The sequence below is a fragment of the Pantherophis guttatus genome, chromosome 1 (assembly GCF_059756535.1).
Source record: "Pantherophis guttatus breed Tessera chromosome 1, ASM5975653v1, whole genome shotgun sequence".
NCBI lineage: Eukaryota > Metazoa > Chordata > Lepidosauria > Squamata > Colubridae > Pantherophis > Pantherophis guttatus.
This window is the reverse complement of record NC_142063.1, coordinates 117563758-117591417: the sequence shown is the minus strand read 5'-3', so window position 1 is coordinate 117591417 and position 27660 is coordinate 117563758. Positions and strand designations below refer to the sequence as shown.

The 27660-nt window shown below is 36.4% G+C and overlaps 1 protein-coding gene across 3 annotated transcripts in view; it reads left to right on the top strand.

Moving 5' to 3' along the window:
* Positions 1 to 27660, top strand: part of SLC4A3 (solute carrier family 4 member 3) — a 66312-nt gene that overhangs the window by 4578 nt on the left and 34074 nt on the right. Inside the window, exons 1-7 of one of the 3 annotated variants that reach the window (XM_087881611.1) lie at positions 795 to 1026; positions 5892 to 6044; positions 9147 to 9303; positions 18052 to 18377; positions 18898 to 19055; positions 21886 to 22097; positions 27135 to 27286. In XM_087881611.1, the coding sequence (XP_087737737.1) occupies positions 5991 to 6044; positions 9147 to 9303; positions 18052 to 18377; positions 18898 to 19055; positions 21886 to 22097; positions 27135 to 27286 (1059 nt within the window). In that variant the 5' untranslated portion in view covers positions 795 to 1026; positions 5892 to 5990. Of the gene's footprint in view, positions 1 to 794; positions 1027 to 5891; positions 6045 to 8169; positions 8906 to 9146; positions 9304 to 18051; positions 18378 to 18897; positions 19056 to 21885; positions 22098 to 27134; positions 27287 to 27660 lie in introns of those variants that run through there. The other 2 variants (XM_060687844.2, XM_060687845.2) reach the window with 2 other exon arrangements.

The following is a 27660-nucleotide window of genomic DNA, read 5'->3' as shown; positions in this document are numbered from 1 at the left end:
GCATTAATAATTAGATTTTAGCAAGAAAGACAAAACAAGTCTGCAAGAATGAAGGATTGATTTGTTATTACAATTGATAATCGAAATACCTCTCTTCTCTAACTTCTAACCTGGCTTCAGTATCGTGTTACAAGTAGAAGCTGCTTTAAATGTACACTTATGCATGTAAATGTTTTTACAATCTATCAACAAAAAATTGCTATTGTTTACAATTACATGTCAGTATAATTCTTTTATTGGTTGACTATTTGTATTACAAATAAAAGTATTGTACATATTTAAGTGCCACACATGCATTGTCCAGTAATCTTTATTAAAACAACCCTGAAAGTATTTTTATCCTTCATAGTATGTGGTGGGAGGGGACAGACTGAGATGTGCAATTAAAGAATTCTTAAGAGAAAGCAACAATGACTTTGAAAATGGCTTAGCAAACATGATAGCTCTCACGTCATATATGAATATTGTACACTGAAATACAAGGCACACATAGCTATGTGAAACTGCGAGAATGCATGCAAGTATAAATGAGTGTGTGTTGGGTTACGCACCCGTAAATTGCACATCGGGTCAGCCCAGTACTATGCTAATTAGGCACAGTGATGCCAATGTCACTGTATCAGATAAGCTACTTGTGACCCTCCCTCCAACTTCCCTCGCTAGAATAGCCACTTGCTCAGCTGCTGTCTGCTTCTGGAAAAAAAAAAAACAGCTAGTGACTCATAGCCTTGCAGCTCACTACCACACAGAATTTCAAATAAAGGAGAGGAGCAGCCAATGTGCAGCTCGTCTCTAAGCAGAGCCAGTAGCAGTGGATGGCTGGCTGCAGTAGAAACGGAAAGCTGCTGCGCTGAAGAGGAGGAGGTGTCTTAGCACAGCCTGCCGCCCTACCTGAGCAGGGAAATGGACACATGTTGAGCGATCTTCAGCAGGAGGAAGGAGGGCAAGAAAAAGGCAGTTGCAGCAGTGTGCGTTTTGTGGATCCCTGGCTGGAGGCAAGCCGCTCTCCTTCTCAGCAGCTGCAAGGTACTGTATATCACCTCTTTTCCTCCCCACCCCCATTCCTGCCTCCCTCCCATTCTGATCCAGCATCTCCATTACCCTGATATTACCAGGTGCAAGGCAGAGATTTCCCCCACAGAGCAGAGCCCAGGTTTCCATGACAGGATCCATTTAGAAATCCTTTTCCTCTTGTCTGTTTTGTTGTATCAAGAGTTCTTAGCCTCCAGTCATCAGAGTGTCAAATTGTTTTGGGCAAGAACAGGTATTCCAAGCATCTGCCAGACTAGTAGATGGCAGGATTTAAGTCTGTCATGTGATTGTTTAGCGAATGCAAGAGAGAAAAGGGGGTCTGAGGCACACATGTATGTAACTCCCACCTCTTGGCAGAGCAAGTATATGTACACTCCCACCTCTTGGCAGCATACGATCCGTTATATTTGGCATGCCAAAGGAAGTGCAAGTAACATCCTGCTCATTAAGTCTGCAGTGCTCTCACGAGAACCAGTGCAAGCCTCAGACAAGCAATCCCCATCTCGTTATTGCTCATAAGGATTTTATCTGAGGTAAGACTCAGCTCTGGAAACCGTTTTTCATGGCAGGATTCAGTGACAGAAAATGTAGTAACAAAGAATAAATTGTCTTTGAAGAGGTACATTTGTATCTTCAACTCTGCTTATTCAGATTTAGTGACCAATGCTTCCATTTCAGAGGGTGTGGTTGTGAGGTGGGTGTGAGCTCTGGTACTATTCACAGAAAGCGATTCCTATTACTATAGTAAACTACACATAAAAATTATCTCTCTCTTGTGCTTCTGTGAAAGATGTATGTCTTCATCCATTTCCCACTAGGATCAGTTCTCAACTTCAGATATACATAATGTGAAATTTTGAGCAATTTTTTTCTTGTCATGTTGCACATTCAGTCCCTCTCCTTTTTTCCTTTTGGCACCAACAACCTATAATTTGCAAGTGACGTCTGTCTCTAATCAAATCTATCCTCTTCCTTCTATTGCTTTTCCTTGCTCATTGCAATTGGTCTGAAAAGCCAAAATTATGAACAGTATTCCTATTATGTAGAGCAGTGGATAAATACAAAATAAAAATATGTCCAAAGTGGTCTGATAGACAAACAAGAGTCTGGATAATCAATAAAAAAATATCAATTCATATGAGAGAATGATAAACTGCACACAAGACTAATAATGTCTTAAGAATCAGTAATTATTCTATAAGTCTTTAAGTTACGTTAATGGTCCATCAGTAACAGCAATACTGTACATAACGAATACTGTACATAATGATAATTAGCACATTTATTAATTGTCAAATCAATTACTATATGTAATAGAAGTATGCACATCAGAAACTCATCAATTTAAGACTGTACCTTAAATTCCTGGCATCTCCTGGTTGGGCTAGAGAAACCCATGCCTGCAACTTTGCAGGACTGTATTGGTCAATGTTGATAGTATTAAGTTAGTTGACACCCCCCCTTTCCCAATAGGGTAGCTCCTATATTTCTAAGCATCATTTCCTCAATTTCCGTTTATCAGGACACAGGAACTCTGCCAGGAAAAAAGAGATAGTCCTATTTTAAAAAGAAGATCCTAATCATCATCTAAAATCATTATCTTGTTAACAAAAACATACAGTATCTATGGCTACTCACAGAACCCTTTTACCTCCTGATCTCATAGCTGTCCCTTTCCTGCTTCTTATGCTCTAGGGCTAGGCCAGTATCTCAGAACCTATGAATCTAGGATGGAGTCTCCAGAGATCTATGTACTGTTGTTAGTGATACTTTTCTTAGGCTCCTTTTCCCTATCCTCTGAATATCTGCAGTTCCATATATCCATCATGAAGGAATTTCCAATGATTAAATTGCTGCCATTGAGAACAATTACTATAAGAACCTTAGATTGTGAACATGATGTATAATATACTGGTCACAGATCTTTGCCTCCCAATTCTATTGACACTCATCTCCACAAACTCCATAATGTGCTCCACCAATCTCTTGAGTATTCTTGCCTTTTCTTTTTTTGAGCTTGAACAGACTCTTCAAATGTCTCTTGTGTGTTTTGCAAAAAATATCTTAGGGTAGCATGTGGATGCCAATGAAGAAGTCTGGGAATGCTTTGGGGCCTGTGTACTCAAATAGGATAAATCTATGTTATTAGTCATTTAATACATATAGTTTAGGATGTCTCCAAAAGTATGAGATAAAAGCTTCCAAAAATAAAAAGAGAACACATTTTTCTTTCCTTCCATTTCCTTTCTCTGCTATGCAGTTGTAAAAGCCTTAGGTTTTAGCATTGCTTACTGCACTTTAGGGAGCAGTGAATGTGGATATTGAAATGGAAGAGAAATATGATAGTGTTATTGCGTAGTATCTTCAGAATTTTAAAGAAAGGAAGATTTGCCTGAGTTTCTAGAGACCTAGTGTCATTCAGAATCAACAGAAGCAAACTTCAAAGAACTAAATTTGCATAATAGCAAAACTTCATATTTTAAAATATTAGAACTTTTGCAGTGCCTGCACAACACAGTACATGATTTCCTAATCTTATGAAGAATGTTGGTGTTAAACTGATGGAGATCTCTAATTTGACCTGTCAGAATACAACATTTGAGTCTCAAGATTTGCTGTCTCAGCACATGAGAGAAAACATACCAGCAGCAAAGAAAATGAGATTATAAACAGGTGTTGGGAATGTGTTTATTTTTGACTAGATGAGTGGTGCTATGTAAAAAAAAACACCAAACACTGGATATATTGAATAACATTATTATTCAATATAATATAAGTGGATAGAAGACCAATGCTTAATTTATGCTTTCAGGACTGCGTTCACAAACTAGAATTGGCTGGACAAATTCAATCTTGCTGGAAAAAACAGCTGTTAGCTTCCCACTTTTGGGAGGTTTGGCAGGCTTGAAGGCGCTGCTTTTTTGTAGCAGCACCAGTTCTCTAGAATGACTTTCCACTAAAGCTTAGATTAATCTAAAACTAATCTTGGAATAATCTGACATTAGCTACCTTGCAGAAACAGCTGAAAACAGAGCTCTTCCATCCAGAGGACATTTGGGACCTCACACCTGTTTTTTGGAGGGAAGGGAGTTTGATTCTTTTATATTTTTAAACTTTCTTTTTTAAAATGGAACATGGACATTGTAGTTGTTTGTATATTCCTGTAAAGCACTGAAAGTCCTGTTGGAATATGGTGGTAGAAATATAATAAATAAATAAATACAAGTTTTCAGTTTGGTTCTAAATTGCCCTCCCTTGGATGACTTATTAATATATTCTTCTAAAATGCCAGAACAAATAAGTCTTCATATAGCACTTGAATGATTTTAATATTTGTATGACTTGGATCTCTTGGAGGAGAATATTTCAGAACTGAGGTGTTACCATTAGTAGGTATTATTATTAGATAGTGTAAGGTCAATAAATGACATCTTCGGAGCAATCTCTTTAAAGTTTATGAAGCTTCTTTTAGTGCTAGTTAGGTGGAAATATTCATCACAGTAGGCTACACTTATTATAAGCCTTATTTGGAAGTTTTATAAATGAATAAAACTAAAAAATAGAATGCATTTTAAAAAATTAAAGTTAGCTATTGTAATTTCATATAGAAAGCTGCATAGAAAGCTGAATGTTGGTATCTCTGTGATCGTCAGGAACTGAGCTCCACAATAATTTTTACCTTTTAGAGCATTATAATAAAATAGTATTGGTCTTCTATACAATATTTATTACTGCCCAAGGGCAGTTTTTCTTGGCCAGGAAAGCTATTATTGTCTTAATTTAAGCATTTCATAAGATTCTTCATGCAATCCAGAACTTGCATGTGCATATTTTTAAACAATTGCAAAGTCGCTTTTAAATGGGCTGATTGCATGGCTTTTTTAGGAACTCTAAATTATTTCTGGTTCACATCAGCAATTTAAAAATCCAAAACGTATATATAATTAAATTTATTTAAGATTGTAATTTGTTCACTTGGAAAATCTTTACAATCAGTTTAATGTCCCCATTTGTAACAAACAATTCCACTGCTATGGTCCAGTTGCTATTTCTTCTAAAGAAAATGATAGATTCTGATTTTTATTAATTGGCCTTATCTAGTCAACTTTCGGAGATATAAAATAAAATTGATCAGCAACTGCTTTTGAAACAGATCATTAAAAAAATTAAATCTAGCCCAGTAGGGAGGTGGGATACTTTCACAAGTCCTTTTTAAATCAAAGATAAAGAAAGCAGTTCTGTGTACTGTCCAACTATTTTGAAGAACGATCGGAAAATCCCAAGACAGCTATTCAGAAACTAGTTGCTGCTCTGTGAGACCCAGTGGCTACATAAGGATTACACAAATAGAGAGATTACTCAACTGTGCCTCTGATTAGCTATAAATGGCTGCCATTTAACTCTTGTATTATTTGTTCTGTTTGTTGTTTATTCTTTGCAAACATCTGTTGTGGGATCTCACTTTGTTTCACTCCCCAGTCTATTCCATTAACTCTTAGGATTGTCCAGTGGACATTCACTCCCATTCCCCTCACTACTTCATGAAACTGGTGACTATGGTGGCACATGGCTTTCTGAATTATTAAATTATTGTTGTGCTGTACATTCCTTGTACATCCTAATACTTAACCCATATGCAATCTGAACCAAGTAAGTTGCTGAACTTTGGAGCAATATCCAGGTTTCTTTTCTGAGTGCTTATAATTAATTTAGAACTCAGTGTCATGCATAAGGGTGTCGCATGTTTTTGAATAGTGGCTCTTATTTTCCATTAGCTCTTAATCCTCACAGCTGTAGCTACAGTTTCCTGCCATTTCTCTGATTCCCCCTTGCCAAGGCTTTATGTCCTTTCTCCACAGGTTATGCCACGCCTCAGACTTATTGGATGCCTGTTAATGAAAGAGAAGGGTTGATACTTGCCCAAACATTGCATGACGGCCCATAGATTGTAAACCAAGATGGCAGCTGGGGATACTGCTCCTTTGGGAGGCATCTTCACTAATGTACAGCAGGTAATTTTTTTAAAAAAAATGCTGTAATGATTGTTTTTCAAGCAGTGCAAAAATGGAAAAATATGAAAACTGGAAATCAGGAAAAATTGTTGAAATACAAGCATTTTAGCTGGAAATCATTCATATTCTTCCCAGTCCAAGTACTATGTTAGACTAATAGTTCATTGCTCCTATAATTAAAAAAAAATACCACTCAATGTTTTTTCTGTCTTATGGAGCTTTAAAAATTTGGAAGTCTTGGGAAAATATTGTGGCACTTTAAAGCCTAACCAGATTTCTTGAGCAATTAGCTTAGTACCAGAGTTTTTTGAGTCTTTAAAGTGCCATAAGACTTTAAATTGATTTTTCTTGCAACAGATTAACAATTTACTCTTTGGAAGGTAGTACCAACATTTTGCCTTTTTCATATTCAGAAGAGAGATATTGACAATAAACAGGAAAAGGCTTTATCATCTTCGTATCCTGCAATTATCTGCATTCCCCAAAAGTCTTCCGTAGAGAGTGGAGGATTCTCTTAAACAGTGTGCTGAGGAAGTTTTGGGGAGAGAAATGTGCGGTATAATATTTACGGTGCAATTAAGGTAGTGGAAATCTACATTCACAATAAAAAAAAGTTCACTAGATAACTTTGAGCCACTTGCTGTCTCTCAGCCCAATTGACATGGCAGGGTTACGGAAAGGATAAAACTGGGGATAGAGTGATATGTGTACTGCTTTGAATATGGTAAGGAATTATGGAATATAAATCTAATAAATAGTAGTCTACTAGAGTGGACCTCAGTCTGGTTTTTGGTTATTTTTCTCATTCTACATTGTTTAGGAGATACACTTGACCCTCAGAGAGACTTTCAGACACTATAGATAGCTGCAGGAAAGAGGAGGACACTTCTTTTTTCTAAATTTACATTGGTGTCCTTTCTTTGTGGCATTTCAAAGACTAGAAAGATTAACTTTCTGTGAACAGATAATTTCATATAATTAACTGCATTGTATAAAATTCTACACTGTTTGTCTCATTACTATTATTTTATAATAAAATAGTGGTATTACATACAAAACAGTTGGGAAAAAGTGGTTATCACGCTATATAATGTTGATCTGTTACTAATAGGGCAACTATTAATCTACAGTTTAATTCAAGTCAGTAACAGCTAACTTCTTGGAAGGGTAGGTCAATCTGCAACTATGTTACCCTCTTGCTATGCTTACAAAATTGCCCCCAAGTGAACAGATAATGGAATGTATTTTGTGATATATAGTTAAAAAATGGATCTTACATATTTTGACGTAGAACTTTTGAATTTGAAAAACATATTCTGTAAGAAATAGCTGACCGTTGTTTCACTTTTAGTTCCCAAATGAAATCCTCTAAACGAAACATTAAGATATAATTTATGACATTTGGAATCTCTAGATCTATGGGCTTTTTGTAATTTTCCATAAAAAAGAAATTTGATGCTGTATCAGCCCTGCACCGTACACCAAAAGCAAATTGACTATTTACTGATAGGCTGCTTCAAAAGCCATCAGATATACTATTACAGAGCAGTGTTGAATGTCTAAAATAATGGGTCGAGGGGTTGAAATCTGTATGTCCTTACCTACAATCATGTTATTTCTAAGATAGGGTATAACTACTCAGTTTGCTCTAAAATATCCTTTACATCCATCATAATTTATACATAATAGGAATTAGTTTTGTCACTAAAAATGTATTCCAGGCTGAACCCGGAATTTAATTTCAATTAACAGAGAATTCCTGGAATTGTAAACACAAACAAATCTATAACAGCATCTAATAAGCTTTCACAAACTCCAGTTCCTTAGATGTCACCAAAAATTATGCCGTAATAAAAGTGTTACTCTTTGAAATGGCACAGAACTCTGTGTTTACTTTTATGGCAAGAAATGAACCCGGCTTCATCCATGGAAATTATCTCTAATTAAAACTTGCTGTAATTGCCTTTCTTTTGTGGCAATGATGCAGAAGCTCACCTGTCCAGTCAACAGAAAATCAGAGTCCTACGAAGGTCTTTCTCTAAAGCTAAATGTTTCTAGCTAGGACCTGTTTTGCTTTCTCTGATTCAGCAAAGATCTGCCATTGCTGGGCCTACTGTGTTTCCATAGTAACCAAGGAGTCCACAACAGCTTGGCACCAGCATTTCAGGCTAAATTGACAGGATTTTTTTTTTTTTTTAACCAGTGGCTGGAGCTAAAGATCTGAAAGAGCCCAAACTGAGAGAGCTCCCAGGATTAAACTTTCATGATTGTTACTTCCTGTCCTCTTCTCCGTTTATACCCTTGGGGCCGGGGGTGTGAGGAAATTATAGAAACGACCAAAAAAAAAAAAAGAGAGAGAGGGAGAATTTGGGCTAGAGCAGAAGATAAGTTTAAATATCTGGGCCCCATGGTAAAGACTTGGAAAGAAATTGGACAAGATGGAGAAAAAAACTTCAGGCCTTAGAAAGGCTCTGTAGGCAGCCACCGGGATGTCCCCGGTTGATGTAATGTGGAATACAGTGAACTACATTGTATATATTCCTCTTCCAGTTGTATATTCCAGGGTCAATCCACATGCTCTTGACCTGTGCTATCCCTACCTGCTTCCCTGACAGAGGTGGAAGATGCCAGCGTCTCCCTCTTTCTGGAATGGGAGGGGGATGGGAAGGAACTTGACAGTTTAAATACCAGATTTACTTCTACTCATCCTGAAGAGAGTGGAGAATGAATGTGGTGTAGGAAGGTCTGGAACTGATAAACCCAGGCGCTACCTACTCACTTTTACAGTTTGGGGATATTTGGACAGACGTCTGAGCAACCAGCTGTGCTAGAGTCCTAATCTGGGGATGAAGGAAAACCAGGTTAGAACAGTCAAACGAAGGGTTCAAGTTTGAAATTGGGATTGGGATCAACAATCCTTCACCGTCCTCTCAGTTCTACAGTTTTGAGGCTGTACAGTGGGGAAATATGATTGAGGGTGCTATCTGGGAAAAGCAGGCAAAGAGAGGCGATTTGTGCTTTCGATGCCTCCCCGGAATAAAGGATTGTACGGTATTGAGACATTTCTTTGTTTTGCTGATGGTATTATTGACTGATGTGCAGGATGGCGGGGATGATGAGGCAGCCTTTCCTGGCACGGAGGATGATGATGAGTTGGACAAGACCTTGGGTGTTGAACGGTTTGGAGACCTGATCGGCAAGTCTGCATTACGAGACCAGGAAAAGCAAGGCCGCAGCTACTCTGAGACCGACTTTGAATGTAGGTAAATCTTGTAAGCTGGTCCTACCTTACAATCTGACCATAGCCTCCAGATAGGAACAGTACTTAGTAATATGAAGGCCTGTGCCCAAATGCATCTTATATGGTATAAAGCAGATTAATGATTAGGTTACCCCACTACAGGTTCTTCTAAACAATGTATAATGGAATGTAGCATACAGTGTACCCATCCTGATTAAAACTAAAACATTTAACATTTAAACAAATATTAAACTTTAAACTTTACGTTAAACGTAAAACAGAAGAAGTGGGTGTTAAGAATCTGAGATTGTGGAACTTTGATGATGAAGTAGATGTGTATGCGTTTTAGCCCTAAAAGTTATATGGTAAATCCTAAATATTGGCAATGAAATCTGATCTCAAGAAAAGAAGGGTTTGAAAATGCAAGTTTTATTTGGCATTTAAAATACTATTATATTTTATTAGACAATAATGGTACAAAATATTTTTGTGGATTTGCTCTGCATTTTAGACCTTCCTATCTTACAATCAGCATTTTTTCTGTCTTACTGAGAGACAGACAAGCAATTATATTTATAGGAGACATGACCTTGGAACAACTAGACTGGTCATAAAAGCTGAAAAATACTGTGAGTTTGGGTTTTTTTTAAACCTTATGTTTAGCTTTATCCTGATCCCGAGGTTGATTTTAAATTAGTTTAACATAATCAATTCTGTAAAAAATGATCAATATGGAACACATTTGATTCTAGAAATGTTCTTGCTAGAAAAAGGGAAGATCTGTTTTCATTTTCATCCTGTTTATCTTATTGCTACAGACATAGGCATATGCGTAGGCTGCTAATGTGCGCAGAATTCCAGATCTATTGAAGGTTAGCATTTAGCTGTGTAACCTCACCAACCTGAATCTCACAGTTTGATTAGAACAAAACTTGCAACTATTTAAACTATTTACCACAATATTTTTTTTTCTCTCCTAAATCTTGCAACAAGGATATATTGGAATGAAACTAGTGATTTCTACTTTTGCTTCTATAAGCTGCATCAGAATTTCTTCTTACTACAGTGTTTCCATGGATCATTAAAATAAGGAAATAGTCCCTTTCATTTAATTTTATAGTGTTAAGGCAAGCAATGACATAATGTTTAAAAAAATTGTCAAGAAAAAAAAAGACCAGCAAAGAGGAAGTGAAAGCATCCATATGTGCAATATCTGAAAATAAAGAAAAAGATCAATAGTGAGGGAACGATCCCTAAAAGGGAAATGTAGGAATAGGGAAACCTTCCCTACATGGATAGGAAGGCAAGAAGGAGAGGAAGGACCAGTCAGGATATGCAATGGCTATCATTCAGACTGAGTGCTAACATGGTTTTATTGCCAAGCCACTTCAATCCAAAATGGTCAACCATAGCAACAGCAGGTTAAGCTGCCATGCAGGAACACATTAACTTGCCATCTGGAATTGAACATAGTTCCAAGCACAAATGAGTGCTAATAGGGAAAAATAGTTTTAAAAACATATATTCATGGGAGATGGGCATGTATTTGTCCTATCAAAATCCTCTTTACTTAATTAATCAAATCATTCTTTGTGGTGTGGCCAACTTGCTTTAATTTGGTGTTCTCCATATTGCTTATCCTGCAAAGGATTATGTTGACCGGGTTGACTGGAAAGTCTGGAAGCATCAGATAGGAAAGCAATACATAGTTCTGTACATTGTCACATTGTCACATTGTTGCACTTACTGTGCTTTTATCCTCCTTCCAGTTAAATGATTTTGAATGTCAGCATCATTACACAGTAATTTTACCTATAATGCTGATTATTGCATGTCAAAATTCTATATTTCCAAATGAAAATTTTACCTGTGACTTTTATTTATTAAAAAAAATACCGCCCTTATCCATGCTAGCATGTGACTAGCATTGTCAGGTTCTAGATGATGTGATACAATCATTGCTATTAAGCTGCACATAGTGTCCTTGAAATCTGATGAGAAGGCATTAATGATTTCTAAATGATCCTTTCTGATCCTTTCGCTAAATAAATTAGAAGAAATAGTAGTTATTGAACAGTGACAGACTTCTTTTGCATTCATTTTTGACTGACATTTTTAATCTCTTCAAGATAATTATGATATACCATATTAGGAATGGCAATAATTTTAAGACTTGAATCCCTAAGGATACTTCTTTTTTTTAAAAAAAATATTTATATTCTGCCTTTTCCCCCAGGAGCTCCACAAGGTGTGCATAATACTATTTCTTCCAAGGAGTCTCCAGAAATAATTTCAGTAGTCTGCCACTAATCAAGATGAATCTTCTGACACAGCTAAATCAGCTCAAATGGGAATTTTTTAGCTTTCTGCCAGGAGCTTTTTTTAAGTCAAACTCCAGAAATAATAGAAGAGTAGAAATACAACACTTAACCTTGGAAGATCCTATGAACTCAAGTTATAGATATTCAGTTCTGTAGTCTTACACTCAAGGAAAGTTTTAATAAGAGTTTTCATTTAGAACCATATAACCAAGTCTCGATTTTTTAAAAAAATATGTTTTGGAAAGGACAAAACAGAAAAGGAAAGCACTAACCACCCATGCAGAATTTCAAATAACTGAATATTTTAACTAAAGCTTATCATCTTTCACCTGTTTGAGCAGAATCTACTTGGATATTGTTTATTCTGTCCTTATGATTTCCTTCTGTATTAGAGAACTATTTTTAGAGTTTATTCTTACTTTTTGTTTCTTTTTTTTATTTTTGAGGTAGTAATGTTTTGATTTTTATCTCATCTTTTTGCACAGAAATCATTTCATTATTTTTTTCTATCATCATGTCATCCTTTCTTTTATCCTTCTCAAATTCCTTGACAATTCAACAACCTTATATTTTAAAATAAATACCTACAAGATACTTACAACCTCAGTAAGCAGAAAAGAGTGAAGAACAGCAAATGGTAGTCAAGACTTCTTAGTTATCATAAAATTTATCTTTATTTTTCTTTTGGAACTTAGAAATTGGGAGCACATATTTTCCATTGACTCTGGCAAGAATTAGTGGAGAACTGGTGAAAAATTGGCATATACAACTTAGCTCCTGAAGGCTGATTTAAATTAACTCTTTATATTTTACAATCTTTATAAAGCTATGGAATTTATGTACCTTTTTAAAACAAAATTCTCACCACCAACTGTTTTAGACATGAAAAAAAATTGCTATAGTAATGCAATGATCATCACTCATCTACTTAGCCCTCAGCTGCTTTTATAAGGCAGGATGTGGAAGAGTCAAGTCCACATATGGTGTGTGTAATCTTTCCAAGAATACAGCCTTGTTTTTGAATATACAAATTGAAACTACTATATATTGTTTAATTATAAATGGGGAAGAAGAGACCCATCCACCAAATGTGTATCAACAAAGCATCATTTCCAATAAAAAGAAAAATAGAACAAGTTTGTCTAAACAAAGTGGATAAACTTGCTACCGGTATTACACAAAGCCATTTTTGCTTCTTTTAATATTCATTCATCACTATCTACTACCTTTTCATTTGCATATCTTATCATTTCATTCTGAATTTCCATCTTTAATAAACATTTTATCAAACATATACTTTCTCAGGGTGGCACAGTGGCTCAGTGGTAAGACACTGAGCTTGTCATCTGGAAGCACCATGGCCTGGATGATTAAGAATCTCCATAGACATCAGCTACAAATGACCACATAAATTCATATCCACAATTAAGCCACAAGCATTCCTTGTTAATTTATCCATGAATACATTAAAATCAAGGGACTTACACATCCTTTCCATTCTCCTTACTCACTTATTGTGCATTCTCTAAGCACTCCATTTTGAGAAAGCCATTCCCATAACGATAAGGACATTAGCAGTTGTTTCCAGAACTTGTCTCTAGGTGCAGCCTCCCCTCTTTCTCAAAAACTTTGCAAGAAAGAAGCTGGCTACCCTGAATTTCCTATATAGAGGTTTCTGTTGAGAGCTAACTTCTCTCAATTGCCCATTTAGAGGTTTAATGGAACTCACTGGAATTCTTGTGTTTTTACTTTATCATTTTTCCTAATAGACTTTGCTGATCTAATCTCAGCAGTCTATGTGAGTTGGGTTAACATTTTCCAGTCCAGTATATACTTCCTGTAAATCAACAACATACTTAAACATTTTTCCTTATATTAATATATTTCCCAGAGTCTTACTGAAATGCAAATATCTGGTTTTCATTCTCTGTCCCTAACATAAAGTCACATATTATTTCTCAAATTTTGTTCAACACTTTTTTATACCCTTTAGTCAGAATTCCATGTAAATACTTTCCAACGCTCGCATAACAAATGAATCCCTACTTTAAGCTTTCCCTCATGCTATCTTTCTGTGTATAGAGGAACAATAATGTCATTCTTCCATCCAAAGACACAAATGCAATCTTCATACATATTAGTCACTCAGCAATTCTATAAGCAAAGCACATCCATATTTAATACTTCTCCAGTTATACCATCTACACATTTATCATGTTTCAAAATTGCCACAGCATTCTTAGTGTGAAACATTGAAAGACTGTAACATTTATGGCATCTGTTTCAGTTCCAATCCTTGACATATTATTAGCATTACAATGCAGTTCTCTAGAATACTTGTTCTAGCACTTCTATTTCCTCCCAAATCATTAGATCATTTTTATTTTTAATTCTATTCATTATACTGTAGCTCTCTACATACACTTCCAAAATATTTTTATAATTTTCAGCAAAAAAAATACTGTGCACTTTCTCTTATTATTTTAATTTTAATTGTTCGATGCTGTTATTGAGTGCATTCCTTGCAAATACAGTGGTGCCTTGGTACCTTGAGTCTAGGAGGCATGATGAATACTAAAAACGATGAGTACCAAACAGATTTTTCCCGTAAGGAATAATACAGTGAGTCACAATACAGCCGATACTGACAAATTCTAACTTGTGCATTGAATACCAAACAAATTATGAGAACCAGGACAAATTTTTCACATCAAAAAGCATTGAGTCCCAAATTCGATGAGTTTCAAAGCAACTGAGTACCAAGGTACCACCGTACAATAAAACCTCCTTTTCTACATATTTATTGATTGGCAATGTCTCTACTATCTACAAATGTCCATTAAATATGCAATTACATCATTCTGGCACTTGATATTATTTGCATAATGTCTTTATGTGTATGATAATAAATCATCACAGATATTTAATCCATTTGCCTCCAAAGTTGTTATATCAAGGTCTGCTAAATCAAAATTTCACTCTACATTAGTTAGTAGCTTTTGCAGCCATCATATTATTTGCATATATTCTCTCCTACAGCTTTTTTCACTTCATCATTATACCAATTGTCTTTTTGCATAGCATAATACTTCAGTGGCCTGACATAGCATTTTTACCCTGTTTTTGCTCCAAGCAGCTTTCCTATCCTTTTACCTTATATCCATTAATTCTGTTGGGATATTAAACTGTCATTCAGTATTTTCCTACATTAGAATCAGACTTTTTCTACTGGCAGTTATTTTATTTTTTTTAATCATAGTTTCTTTCACTTTTCTTTTTTTCATTTCCCTTCCCCCGCCCCCCACATATTTCACTCTTAACACTATCAAAAATGGTCAGCTCCATATTCACATTTACCATCTTTGTATCCCTCACAAATTCTCAGTCTGCCCTCATAATTGCATTGGTTATGGTTTTTGTTATGTATACATTCCTTTGCAATATATAAAAATGTTTATATTATTTATGTTTAACAGTGCATTTGAAATGTAGAAGCTCTTTTCTTGCAAGATTGATGTCAGCCTTACCAAGTAGAGCAGACAGGAATCACAGGCAGATGTGCTTATTCTACTGCATTAACAGAACCTTGCAAGTCTGAAAGTCCCATTCTCCTGCCATCTCCTTTATTGTTGGAGAAATTAGGGAGGTTCCCTTCTGAGCCTCTTGCCCTGTCCACTATCTTGCTGCCTGCTATGCTGTCCTTGTCTGATCATTCCCTAGGCAGCATGTGCTGCCTTCTTATGTGCTAGATATGATCATCTTTGCCCTTGGTTTTCAAGGGAGTATGGCAATGAAACAAACTGAGCAATAATAAGAGGGGCACTGGCTAAAAAAAATAAAAATAGAGCCAGTCCAATTGAACATCACTTTATCAGGGTTTATCAAGATTGTTCAGTTCCTCGTATCCTACAGATATTTGTCAGGTACTGATGTATCCATGATAGCAAACCAGTAGAAAATTTCTTTTCAAACCACCCCCATTTACATTGAAATTCTTCAGAATAAGCTGTGAGGACCCCTGCCTTTATTATTTTTACCTAGCTTAGGAAGGGAGACCTTTGAGTAGTAGGGTGAAACTATGTGAGAAGCCTGACCCAAACCACTTCACTTCCTCTGTATTGTAATAGCTATACTAGCTGCTGCTCATAGAATTAAGGTTTCCAATGAAATGTTCCCTATAATATTTTTTGTACGCCAAGCAACTTCCAAATTCTTGTCCCATTCATGGAATTCTTCAGAGATTTCAGATAATACTGTCACCTATAGCTCCTTCCCTGTTCACTCCCTGCTGCTTTTTTTTATACAGGGTTCATAATTATGTACTAGGAAGAAAAAAATGGAAAAGCTGCACAGTACCTTTTTATTAATAGCACCAAAATAATTCTGTCGAAAAACTCTATTGTTGCTCCTAGATTTATTTATTCCTTCCCTAAAATTTTATCTATTTATAGATAAAACAAATATATCTTTATATATTTGTTGTTACATATTTTCTACATATTCATCTTTGCTTTAGAAAAAGTGTAGACTGCCATCTAGAGTCTAATAGTGGTAAGGCTGTCCATGTTTTCTGTCCCAAACTCTTGACTTATCATAGAGTTCTAATCATAGAAAGATAGGGCTGGAAGGGACCTTGGAGGTGTTCTAATCCAATCCCCTGTCCAAAGCAGGAGTCCTTATAACCATCTCAGACAAATGGTTGTCCAATCTTTTCTTGAAAACCTACAACTATGGAGCACCCACAACTCTACGAAGCAAGCAGTTCTATTGACAAATTATTCACACTATCAGCATATTCCTCCTTATTTCCACTTTGAATCTCCTTTTGATAAGCTTCATCCATTGCTTCTTATCTTGCCCTCAGGAGTTATGGAGAATAAATCAACACCATCTTCCATATGACAATCTTCCAATTGCTAGCTTGTCTCCCAGAGCCTTTTCTTCATTAAGTTAAACATACCTAGTTCCCTTAGCTGTTCATCATATCATTTAGTCTCCAGACCCTTATCATCTATTTTTCTCTTCTCTGAATCCTTTCTAGGGCTTCAACTTTTTTTTTTGTAAGTGACCAGAATTGTACACAGACTTCTAAACATGGCCTCACTAGTGAAGTATAGAATGGTGCTATCACTTCCCATTATTTTGATAACTATCTCTCTGTTGATGCAGCCTAGAACTGTATTGGCTTTTTTGAGTGATATAGCTTAAATCTTAAAATGAAAAATAGATTTAGGAGAATGTAATGGTTGACATATGTGAAACACACAACAAGCTTCCCAATGCAATGGGGATTATAGATTATAGGACTATATTATTTCCAGCTAATATGTTACCTTAGTAAGATTATCAGTTCTTTATATTTTCATGTGAAGAATTATTAGCATGGGAAAGACTAAACTCAAAGAGTTATTTGATTCAAATACTAAATCAAAACAAAATTAACAATTGATTTCATGTTCAAATTATTTTCCATCAAACATATATTATATTGCCCATGTGGATACACTGCCATATAGCACATTGACTTGTAAGTTCCATTTTCCCAACCATTGTATTAAGGAGAATATGGACATTTTTATCTTTCAGTATCTTCCAGATGAAGTTTGGATTTAGGCAAATACCCAAATACAATGTGCAGCTTTGTAATATTATGATCTGGTAAATTTATTAAAGAAAGCTTAAAACCAGATTGATTTGTTAGTACATTAATATTGCAAGAGAATGTATTTTTATACAAGTCTGAGAACAGCAAATGTATTTTTATTACTGATCGATTAGTTGATCAATCAATCAATCAATCAATCAAGCTATAAACTACTCGTTGAATCTTACTGCCTGAAAAATACAATATAAATAAATACGTATTATTCTAGCATACTGTAAGCCAGGGATGTCAAACTCAATTTCATTTAGGGCCACATCAGTGTTGTGTTTGACCTTGGGGGACTGGGATGGGCGTGGTCATGGTGGACGTGGCCATCTCAACGTAACTCATGTTGGGGGTTCCTGTGGTGGCCTGAGTGCTCTGCCAGCGAAAACGGACTCCTGAGCTACATTTTCGGCTCCAAAGGCCTCCTGCAACCCTCGGCCAACAAAAACGGAGCTTGCGAGGGCCACACACAGTCCTCCCGAGTTCTGTTTTCACTGGCAGACGCATTGCGGGCTGCTCCTCTATTTCCAGGGTGGCCCCGCAGGCCAGATCTAAGGACCCTGTGGGCCAGATCCGGCCCCTGTGCCTTGAGTTTGACACCCCTGCTGTAAACAATACATATTTTTCTAGTGGTACTATTAAAATCCCAGGAGATACAAGAAGAATGTAAATTCTAATTAGATGAATATATTTCCTGTCTCTTTTTTCTACTTTTTTCTTTGTTTTTTAAGCTTTGTAGAAAGTTTTTTCTTCTCTCTCCAGAATACAATCCCTTCCACTGTTTCTCTTCCACAGTCCATCGCCAAACATCCCACCACATCCATCACCCCCTGTCAACTCACCTGCCTCCGCCCCCCAAGACCCAAAAGAGACGTCTCCATTCTAATAGGAAAAAGAAAAAAAAGAAAAAGGCAAGGAAAATGTCTATGCCTCCCTCCAATGTCACCCCAACCATCCAGGAGGAAGAAGAGGAGGAGGAGGAGGAAGAAGAAGAAGAAGCAGAATCTGAGGGGGAAGAGGTTCTGGAGAAGGAAATCTCAGCAGAGTCTGACGTTGAATCCTCTCCCAAAGAGAGGTCTTTGAGCACTTTAACAGCAGGATTGACTGAAAGGAGTGTTGAGGTGAGAGACTTCGAATCCACACTGCAAGAGGAGTTTTGGGCTTGTACAAGATCACGTATTGTGTGTTTGGTATGTGTGTGTGCCATTTGTCAAAGGTTGGGGTCTCTATAGCACAATGTCCCAAAGATGCTTTTCAAAAGGCAAGTGGCCTTTCTTGGTTTTTTTCTTGAAAATGTTCTAAAGAAGCTCCTTGGATGAGAAGCAAAATACTGTCAAAGAAAAAACCCAAGAATGTCTAATTGCCTTTTGAGAAAAGCACCTTTGGGACATTGTGCTACGAGACCTTTTAAACAACCATGACCTGAATGATTGAGAATCTCCATAGACATCTATAGCACAATGTCAGTATGAAACTGTTGACTGATAAAAAGCAGAAAAAAACGGGTTTGTGTTCGGTTTCCCCCCTGGTGTTAAAAGTTCATTGCCCCTTATTTTTTCTCAGTTTTAACCAACCAAGCCAATAGCAACATTACTTTTCTAGATGTTGTGTCATTTTGACCCTTTGCGCTGCTTTTTTCAGTTTACCATTGGACCCGAGGAGCCTGAGGAAGAAGAGGAGGAAGCTCATGGCACCCAATGCACTTTGTCATTTCATATGGCTGAGGAACACAGTCATCTTTCCCCAATCCCATGTTTCTCCAGCCTGCTGCCTGAGAAAGGCCCTACTTTTTCTAATAGGTAAGAGGGGATGATATTTTTCATGTTTTGGAATTTACATAGGTTGGAGACATTCAGGACAAAGTAGCAAGTTGCCTTTCCAATTCAGGTTCAGGAGTTCACTTTGGGAGTATAAATGGGATAAACTTAATTTCAAACAGAGCTCATCCAGATTTAATTATAATATGTATCTTCCATTCTAGAATGTGAAAAGAAGAATGCATATTTTTTCATTACTAAGGAAATAGTGTAATGTAGGCAGCTAGAACAGTGTGAACTTCTTTTCCTCCTCCCACCAGGATGATGGAAAGAAAGCCAAAAGAAGGAAAATGCCATCTTCCTTCCATTAATTTGAAAAATGCAAAGGCACCTTTGCATCACTACCTGATGTCTTAGTAGTTCATCTGCAAAAGTCCCTACGTTCCAAGGCATGTTATCAGATCCAGCTCTCCATGACATAAACAAATACTAATATATTTGTTTAAAATAGTATTTAGAGTATATTAACACACACAGCTTATAATTACGTATTGCAAGTACCGGTATTAATCTTCAAAAAAAAAAAAGAATTAGGATTCCAAAATAACAGATGTAAATAAAGGAACAATGGGTAGGCCCATCCAAAAGAAAACGAACTAGTTTTCAGGGGAAAACTAGGCCACTTGCTTTGAGCACATGCAAAATAAAATCAATCCTAATATAAGTCTGATTACTTCTACCTCTAGCAGCATAGGTTATGTTATATTGTTTCTGGGGTCCTGGAAGATGCAGTTGTACAAACTGAAATATGTTTAAATTTCATCCTTTCCTTTGCCAATAGTTAGTTGCTTCTCCTGGGGAGATTATAAAACAAGCCTCCAGCAAACTCTTCCATGGGTACCGTATTTGACCTCAAGGAAACTTGTGTTTTTCTCAGGGATTTAGCCACTTAGCTCTTTAGGCTTTCTTATTATCGGTAGAAGAGATTAGTTTAAGGTAACTTATGTGTAGAGAGCCAGTTTGGTGTAATGGTTAAGACATTAGACTAGAAACAAGGAAATAATGAGTTATAGTCCAACCTTAGGCACAAAACTAGCTGGGTGTCATGGGCCAGTCATTGTCTCTCAGCCTAGGAAGCAAGCAATGGCAAACCACTTCTGAAATCTTGCCAAGGGAACTGCAGGGATTTGTCCAGGTAGTCATCAGTTGTGTATTGATTCTAAGGCAAAAAAAAAAAAAGTACATGCATTCTGAGGTAGGAAAAATCTCTAGAAGCTTGCATTGCTAGAGATGCCCTTTACATATATACTCAAGGAGTCTTTGGTTCAAATATTTACTTGCAAACTTAAACACTGAGGAATATAGGTAGTCCTTGTATTACAATAGAATTGGGACTGGAATTTCCAGTCAAAAAAGAATGACATCATGCAACTACATCAGGGATGCTATTCAGCAGGTTCTGACAGGTTCTAGAGAACCAGTAGCGGAAATTTTGAGTAGTTCAGAGAACTGGCAAATACCACCTCTGGCTGGCCCCAGAGTGGGATGGGAATGGAGATTTTGCTATATCCTTCCCCCAGGAGTGGGGAGGGAATGGGGATTTTGCAGTATCCTTCCCCTGGAGTGGGGTGGGAATGGAAAGTTTGCAGTATCCTTCCCCTGCTATGCCCACCAAGCTACACCCACCAAGCCACACCATGCCCACAGAACCAGTAGTAAAAAAAATTGAATTTCACCACTGAACTACATCCTTTAGCAATGACAATCCTGGCAATACAGGTGGTTGTCAGAACCCCAGGATTATATGAGTCATTAAGTGGGAAGAAGCAAGAAGGCCAGCGGGTAACAGCTGTGGGTGAGAACTACAGAACTTGCAACCTATTGCTGGTTTCCTCATTGACTTTGTTTGTGGGAAGCTGGCAGGGATAATTGGAAATCATGATTATGTGATCGTGGCTCACTCAGATGTCATAATCATGAGCAGGACACCAAACACCTGGATCGCGATCACATAGCTATGGGGACACAGCAGCAACCAGAACTTCTAGGACTGATCATTAAATACATGGTGGTAGCCTATCTGTACGATTTCTAGAAGACGTCATTAAAGATGTCACAGTCATCAAAGCTGTCATAACAAGATCTATCAACTGAAGAAGGAGCTTTTGAAGATTCATCTTTTCAGTTAGGAAATATTGTACTTCAGATAAAACCATTAAGAAACCTGCCAAGTTGTCCCTTAGTTGAGGAATTCTCTAGGACAGAGCTAAATTATTCACGACCTAAGATTTTTTCTCAACCAGTGGTGGGTTGTCCCCAGTTCAGACTGGTTCTATAGAACTGGTAGTAAAACCGGCGGGAGGCTCCGCCCACTGACCCTGATGTCATCAGAAGCGATCTGCACATGTGCAGAACATGCAATCCCGTTGTGAATCGGTAGTAAAGGTAAGTAGAACCCACCCCTGTCCTCAACCTTATTTCAAACACCCTCTGCAGACATTTAGTTTATACCTATGGACTGAACTAATTTATTGTTTTCCTCGCAGTCTGCTACTTCAGAAAGAGAAAAAAAGAGGGTGTTGAAAAGAGAAAGTGGGCAGGGAAGAGAAAAGGGTTATCAGAAAGAGAAAGTGGATTGGCCCACCCAATTTGGTTTCTGGCACTACTTACCACCTGCTTTATTTCAAGTGGAATTGGCATGCTGCCTTCCAAATGCATCTTGAGAGAATGCAGGTTAAAAGAAAACCCAAAGCAAATCTTTAATCTTGTTCAAATATCTGAACTCTGGAATTACCTTCTGTCTTCTAGGAATAAGTTCTCACTTTCAGTTATTATTTCTCTGCCATCATTGTTCTCTTTCTTGCCTCCACAGCTTTCCTGAATACAGAGATAATGTATCTCGGGGCTGGGATAAGCGCAAACCATGGAGTCAGGTGCCAAGTGGACAGCGGTCAAACTATGACCTGAAGGAGAGAGTGTGCATTGGCAGCATGACTGCAATAGAGAATGCCACATATCAACGAATCCCCACTGATGAAGCTGAAGCTCAGATGTTGGCTTCTGCTGACCTTGATGATATGAAAAGTGAGATTCAACTTTGACCCTTGATTCTGTCCCTAGTAATGATGATGGCAGCAGCGCCTGTATGCTGAGAGTGTAGCACTGGGTGAATAGGGGAGGCCCATAAAAACATCAGTATAACTATTCTTCTACGTTAAAAATAAGTAACTGGATTGTGTAATAATTTTAATAATAAGGACAGAATGATGTATGTAGCTGTTTAATTCTCAAGATATTCATTTGATATACTTTGGTATATTTGTAGTCTGAAAGAGATTGTGATTTTGGGTCTAACAACATATAATACCTATTATATTAATGGCCATAGAACATATATAATTCTGGTTTGTTTTTGTTCGTTCTTGTTTTTGTTCGTTCTTATTTTATTCGTTCCAAATCCTATTCATCTTATTCATAAATATCCTTCTAGATTCAGGATATTTGATATTTAACTTCTAAGTAAATATACATAGGAAAGTAGATACAGAATAATTGTTATTTAGTTTCTCTTTCTATATAAGTTATGACTTTGTAAAGTTCTACTTGTGTTTTCTTTGATCTTTTTTTTTATTAAGATAAAAAAATATCTAAGCAGTTCCTTAGATTCTAGCATTTACTTTGCTCTCTGAAGTTAATTTATATAATTCAGACTTGCATGTATTTCAGTGAAAACATTCTCCCCAAATATAGTAAGCAATACATTTCTTTCAAATACTATGCTTTCAGTTCCAAGAAATAATGTCATTTTAGTACTAGGCTAGCTATAATGTTCAGGAGTCTATAATGAGATGTCGATACATGATTTTAACTCATAGCATATTTTGACCTGTGAGGCTTTCAGTAGTTATGCCTAAAAACTGCTTTTTAGGAATATACAGGAGATTTTTCTTGTTATGTTAGCAATTTCATATGTGATGAGGTAGTTATAGAGGTAGATAGGGAGAGAGATAGGAAAAGGAAGGAAGGAAGGAAGGAAGGAAGGAAGGAAGGAAGGAAGGAAGGAAGGAAGGAAGGAAGGAAGGAAGGGACAGCAAGACCGGTGAAATATAATAACAAATTTATTTAATCCTCACTGAGGATCTTCCAAAATGTTATAAATCCTACAAGATGTGATAAATCATTCTACTTAAAGATGATTCTCTAGGCCTTTCTTTACTCAACAGAAAATCCTCAAATACATTGCTTTCCAAATTTGACCAGACAATCTGCAATCCAATATAGTCTTCTGTTACCTTAGAGCTCAGTTTTATTCTCTATATCCTGTGCTACTACTCATCCATAGTTTATTGGATGGTATTCAATTCTCATATGCTAAGGCTAACCTAGTATCTTCCTTGCTGAACCATTAGGATTTTGCTTTCTCCTTCTTAACCTAAAGTTATCTTCACCATTTTACTCTCAGAGAATTACGTTGTTCAATTTCTGGTGGGAGTAACCAGGGCCGGATTTTCCTATAGGCTAACTAGGCTTCAGCCTAGGGCCTCAAGATCAAGAGGGGCCTATATTCAAATTGTTAGCAAAATTAAAATTACACTTTCACTATAGGTGAAAGGGCCTCATAAGTGGAATAGCCTAGGGCCTCTTTTCATCTAAATCCGGCCCTGGGAGTAACCAAATTTGAGTAGGAATCTGTATTAAATGCAGGATCTATCATTATCTCAAATCCTACAAAGTTTCAGAGTGTCTGGAACTGAGATTACATCTATTTACTGCTATGTTCTACATTTTCCTTCCCCCTCCCCGAAAACTGAGCTCTCTCATTCTCTCAATGCAAAAACATAGAATGGACGTCATGGAAATGCAGTTTTGAGCCTCAGGATATAAAGATGTCAATAGGCTAGTTTCCAAGCTTCAGTAGATAGAGATAACTAAAAGCATGTGAAGGGGCACAGTAGGCTGTGCCACAAAGGAAAAACAGCACAACAACACATCATATATTGGATTTCCTACAGAATTTCCTTGCTGGCTTTGGCACTATGCAAGGATATATTCCCACTTGGATTCTAAACAAGCAGTCACAATTTTGGTGCTAACTGTTTCATTAGATGGTCAATAGTAACATTCTTAATCAAATACTATCCAAAAATTCCTGGGCATTGGATATTGTGCTATCTGAAAAATTTCAGAGAAGAGGAACTCATCTCCTACCTAAATCCTACTCTTTGCGACGTACTCAAGACTTTTAATCTTCCAACGAACATCGTAATGGCCATTCCAAACGGAAAGGAGATAATAAAGGGCATTGGAATAGGAGACAGACCAGAAATAGAGATAGCTGTCTGTGCCTATAATTCCTTAGATTATGATGACTTTGAGGAGTTTGCTCTCAACTTTGAAGACTATGATTTATGGGAGGCTATACAGAACCACTTGGGTTGTCCTGGTCTGGAGCCAATTTGTAAGTACTGCAGTTGTGCTAGGATTCACATGTTCAGGTTTTATGTATGTGCATCCTTCCACGCATTTACTTTCAACTTCATTAAGACTTTTTCCCCCATTAATCAGATTTTAAATATAACAAACTTCATTTATTTTAAATATATTTTATCACTATATGCAATATATCTTATCACCATCTGGCAATTTCAAATATATTATATTTCAAAATTCTTTTTTCTGTTACTTTATTTAAGGGAAAAGTAATTTTGTCCACCTTTGCTTTTAATTATTCTTTGCCCATTTAAAATTAATTTTTATTTGTTTAACTTTATCCTATCCGAAAAGTTTATTTCTCTATTGTTCTGGAGGCTACTTGTTCAAATATTTTGGAAATGTGAAGCTGAAGGCATTTAACTACAGCTTATATTTTCTCACTCATGTCTCAGACATGCACATCCATGAACAAATTAGCAACTATTTCTCAGTTTGATGCCTATAATTTGTTTTCCCATCAACATCCACCATCCACTCATCCACCCACTCCACACACAGATATTATACATTATGTGATGTGACATGCTTTTCTTATTGAAGTTAGATGAACTCATTCATAAACATACATTCATATGTTGAAAGGCCATCAGAAATTGCTATTACCAGCATTGGGCATGTTTACTAGTTAAATATGCTGAGAATGGGAATGGAGATTACTTAGATTTGTAAAAAACAAACAAACAAACTATCTTCCTTAGGGCTAAAATATTTCATTTTGATCTTCATTAATATATACAACAAAGTACATGAGGAATGTTATACACAGTCCACAGAATTCTAGTTAATCTGGAGCAGGATTTAATTCAATGTCTCAAAAGCAACTATTAGCCCAACTGAAAAACATGAACAATATACAACAATCTGCATTTTTCCTGTTAAAAATCAGTTATAACTATGTCTTTTAATCATGTGCAGCAAAAAAAATGGGAAAATGGGAAAGAAAATGAGAAACTGGGGTTTAACTTTCAACAATCTCAAATTGGTGGATCAGTAGGCGGCAAGCCATCTGGGATTTCTAATGTCTCAAGGAGAAAGAATTGTCTTTGGTCTGTACCACTGATTTAATTTACCTTTCTCAGTAGTTGTTATTCTCATTTTATGCTGGAGGTAACAACTCTTCTACACTGTATTACAGCATTTATAGCCAGTGCTTATGTACTCAAAGGTTGCTTTTGCCATTATGAAACACATTAATTTTTGTTTGTACCAAAAAAAAAAAATAGCCATTGTAAACTGCCTTTGGCAGCTTATATTCATAAATGGAAAGGGTGCAAAAAAGAACGGATCTAAAATTACTTAGTTATATAGATACTTATATGATCTAATGAGCCTTATATTTAAAAGGCAATCCACTAATCAATTTATACGACTCTGGCTCTTCAAAGATTTTTCTCCGTTTCCCTGTAAGTAATGTTAAATAGAGAAATTACATTGGATTAACTATCAGTAGTGGTCAAAGTGTACGCTGTGAGGAGAACTATTGCGTTGTTATGTAATGTAACATAATTAAGAGTGTTGCACTAGGATAACAGAAACCAAAAGAGGGATAAAGTAGAAAATTGATGAATATAATAAAGTGCATGTAGTACAGTGAGTTCCTTTTATACTGTGAATAACTTGAGGGTACACCCTCCAGGTGTCTGCTTTATTAGAGATTTCTTATTTAAAGAACCAGAGGTCCATCTGAGAAATAACTTGCCCAAAGGGCCCATTCATATCTGTGTTACAAAAAGTTCTTATTTACCCAGATGTTTTTATGGCATGTTTTACAATTTTACAGAATGTTTATCTATGCTTTAATATTACTGATTTAAGATATAACTGATTATATGCCTTAACAATCTTATTATGGTTTCCCTTATTATTTTCCTCAGTCCCATAGATGAGGCTCCAAGATAATGCTTGATAAAATAATGCTTCAGCTTTAGATTTTCCTGTTGTCTTTGTAGCACCCAACAAAATAGCAGGGGAATAGAGGTTCTGCTATGCTTCATGGCAATTCTTATACATAGCACTTTTTAAATAGAGTTTTGCCAAACACTTGTAAGTGCGCCTGTTTGCATTGGAAAATATTTTTTAAAATGGGCTTTTGCTGGATTCCTGTATTGCATTATCAATTTCTTTAAATGCAAATCAAATGCTCATCATAATGTTTTGCATATGGAAAATCTCCAAATTCAGCTCTCAACAAAGTTAGTCTGGGTGGGAAGATTCTACTGAGAGTATTGCTAATCAGTGTAGAAGGTAATGTGTAAAATGAACCGATGGATTTCTCAGATTTAGTTCTGGGGAAAAAAGGTATTTTGTGATTCATAAAAACAAAATAAATAAGATATATTTGTATATTTTTATAATTTATTCTGCATTTGATTGTTACTCTGTTCTAATGTTACAAAACATGTTTCTTCTGAGTTTTCATCATGCATTACAAAAGCTACATATTTGTATATGTATGCATTCCTAGGAAATGTGGCATTTAAAATGGAAACTACATTTCATGAATCCTGAGTTCTGTAGTAATTAACAAAGGTCTCTGTTTCTATGGAGCACTTATGACATTCATGTAACTCTGTTATAGAAGGACATTTCTGTTATATGTACCCATGGCCTATCCTACCTTTATTCCAGGCCATCGTTTTGAAGATAATCCAGGAGTAAGAAGACATTTGGTTAAGAAGCCATCCCGGAGCCAAATCAACAGGTCCAGCAAAACATCTTTGTCCTCACAGTCTTTCAAGAAAAAGAAGAAAAAGAAGAAGCTTGACCGAAAACCCCATGAGGTACCATAATGGTCTTTCCTTTTGAATCTCACAATGTATGGTGCCAGCACCTTTATGCATTGTTCAGTTTATTGCTTACTGGTAAATGGCTTTCCATAAGAACAGGGACAATAGAGATGATAAGATTGGATTATAGGAATTATAGGAATTAGCGTAAGCCTAGTAACCAAGGTTATTGCTTAGGATATAGATAGATAGTCCCAGTCTAATTTTTGCTATCTGGTTCTCCAGTAATAAAATAAGATCATGTTCAGGGAAGAAAAATGGCCTGGAAGGGAAAATTACAGTTATAACTTGGAAATGTACAACTGGCGTCCAAGAGCCAAGTATGACTCCTGAAAGTATCCTTCAGAGTAATCTGAAAATTACAATAT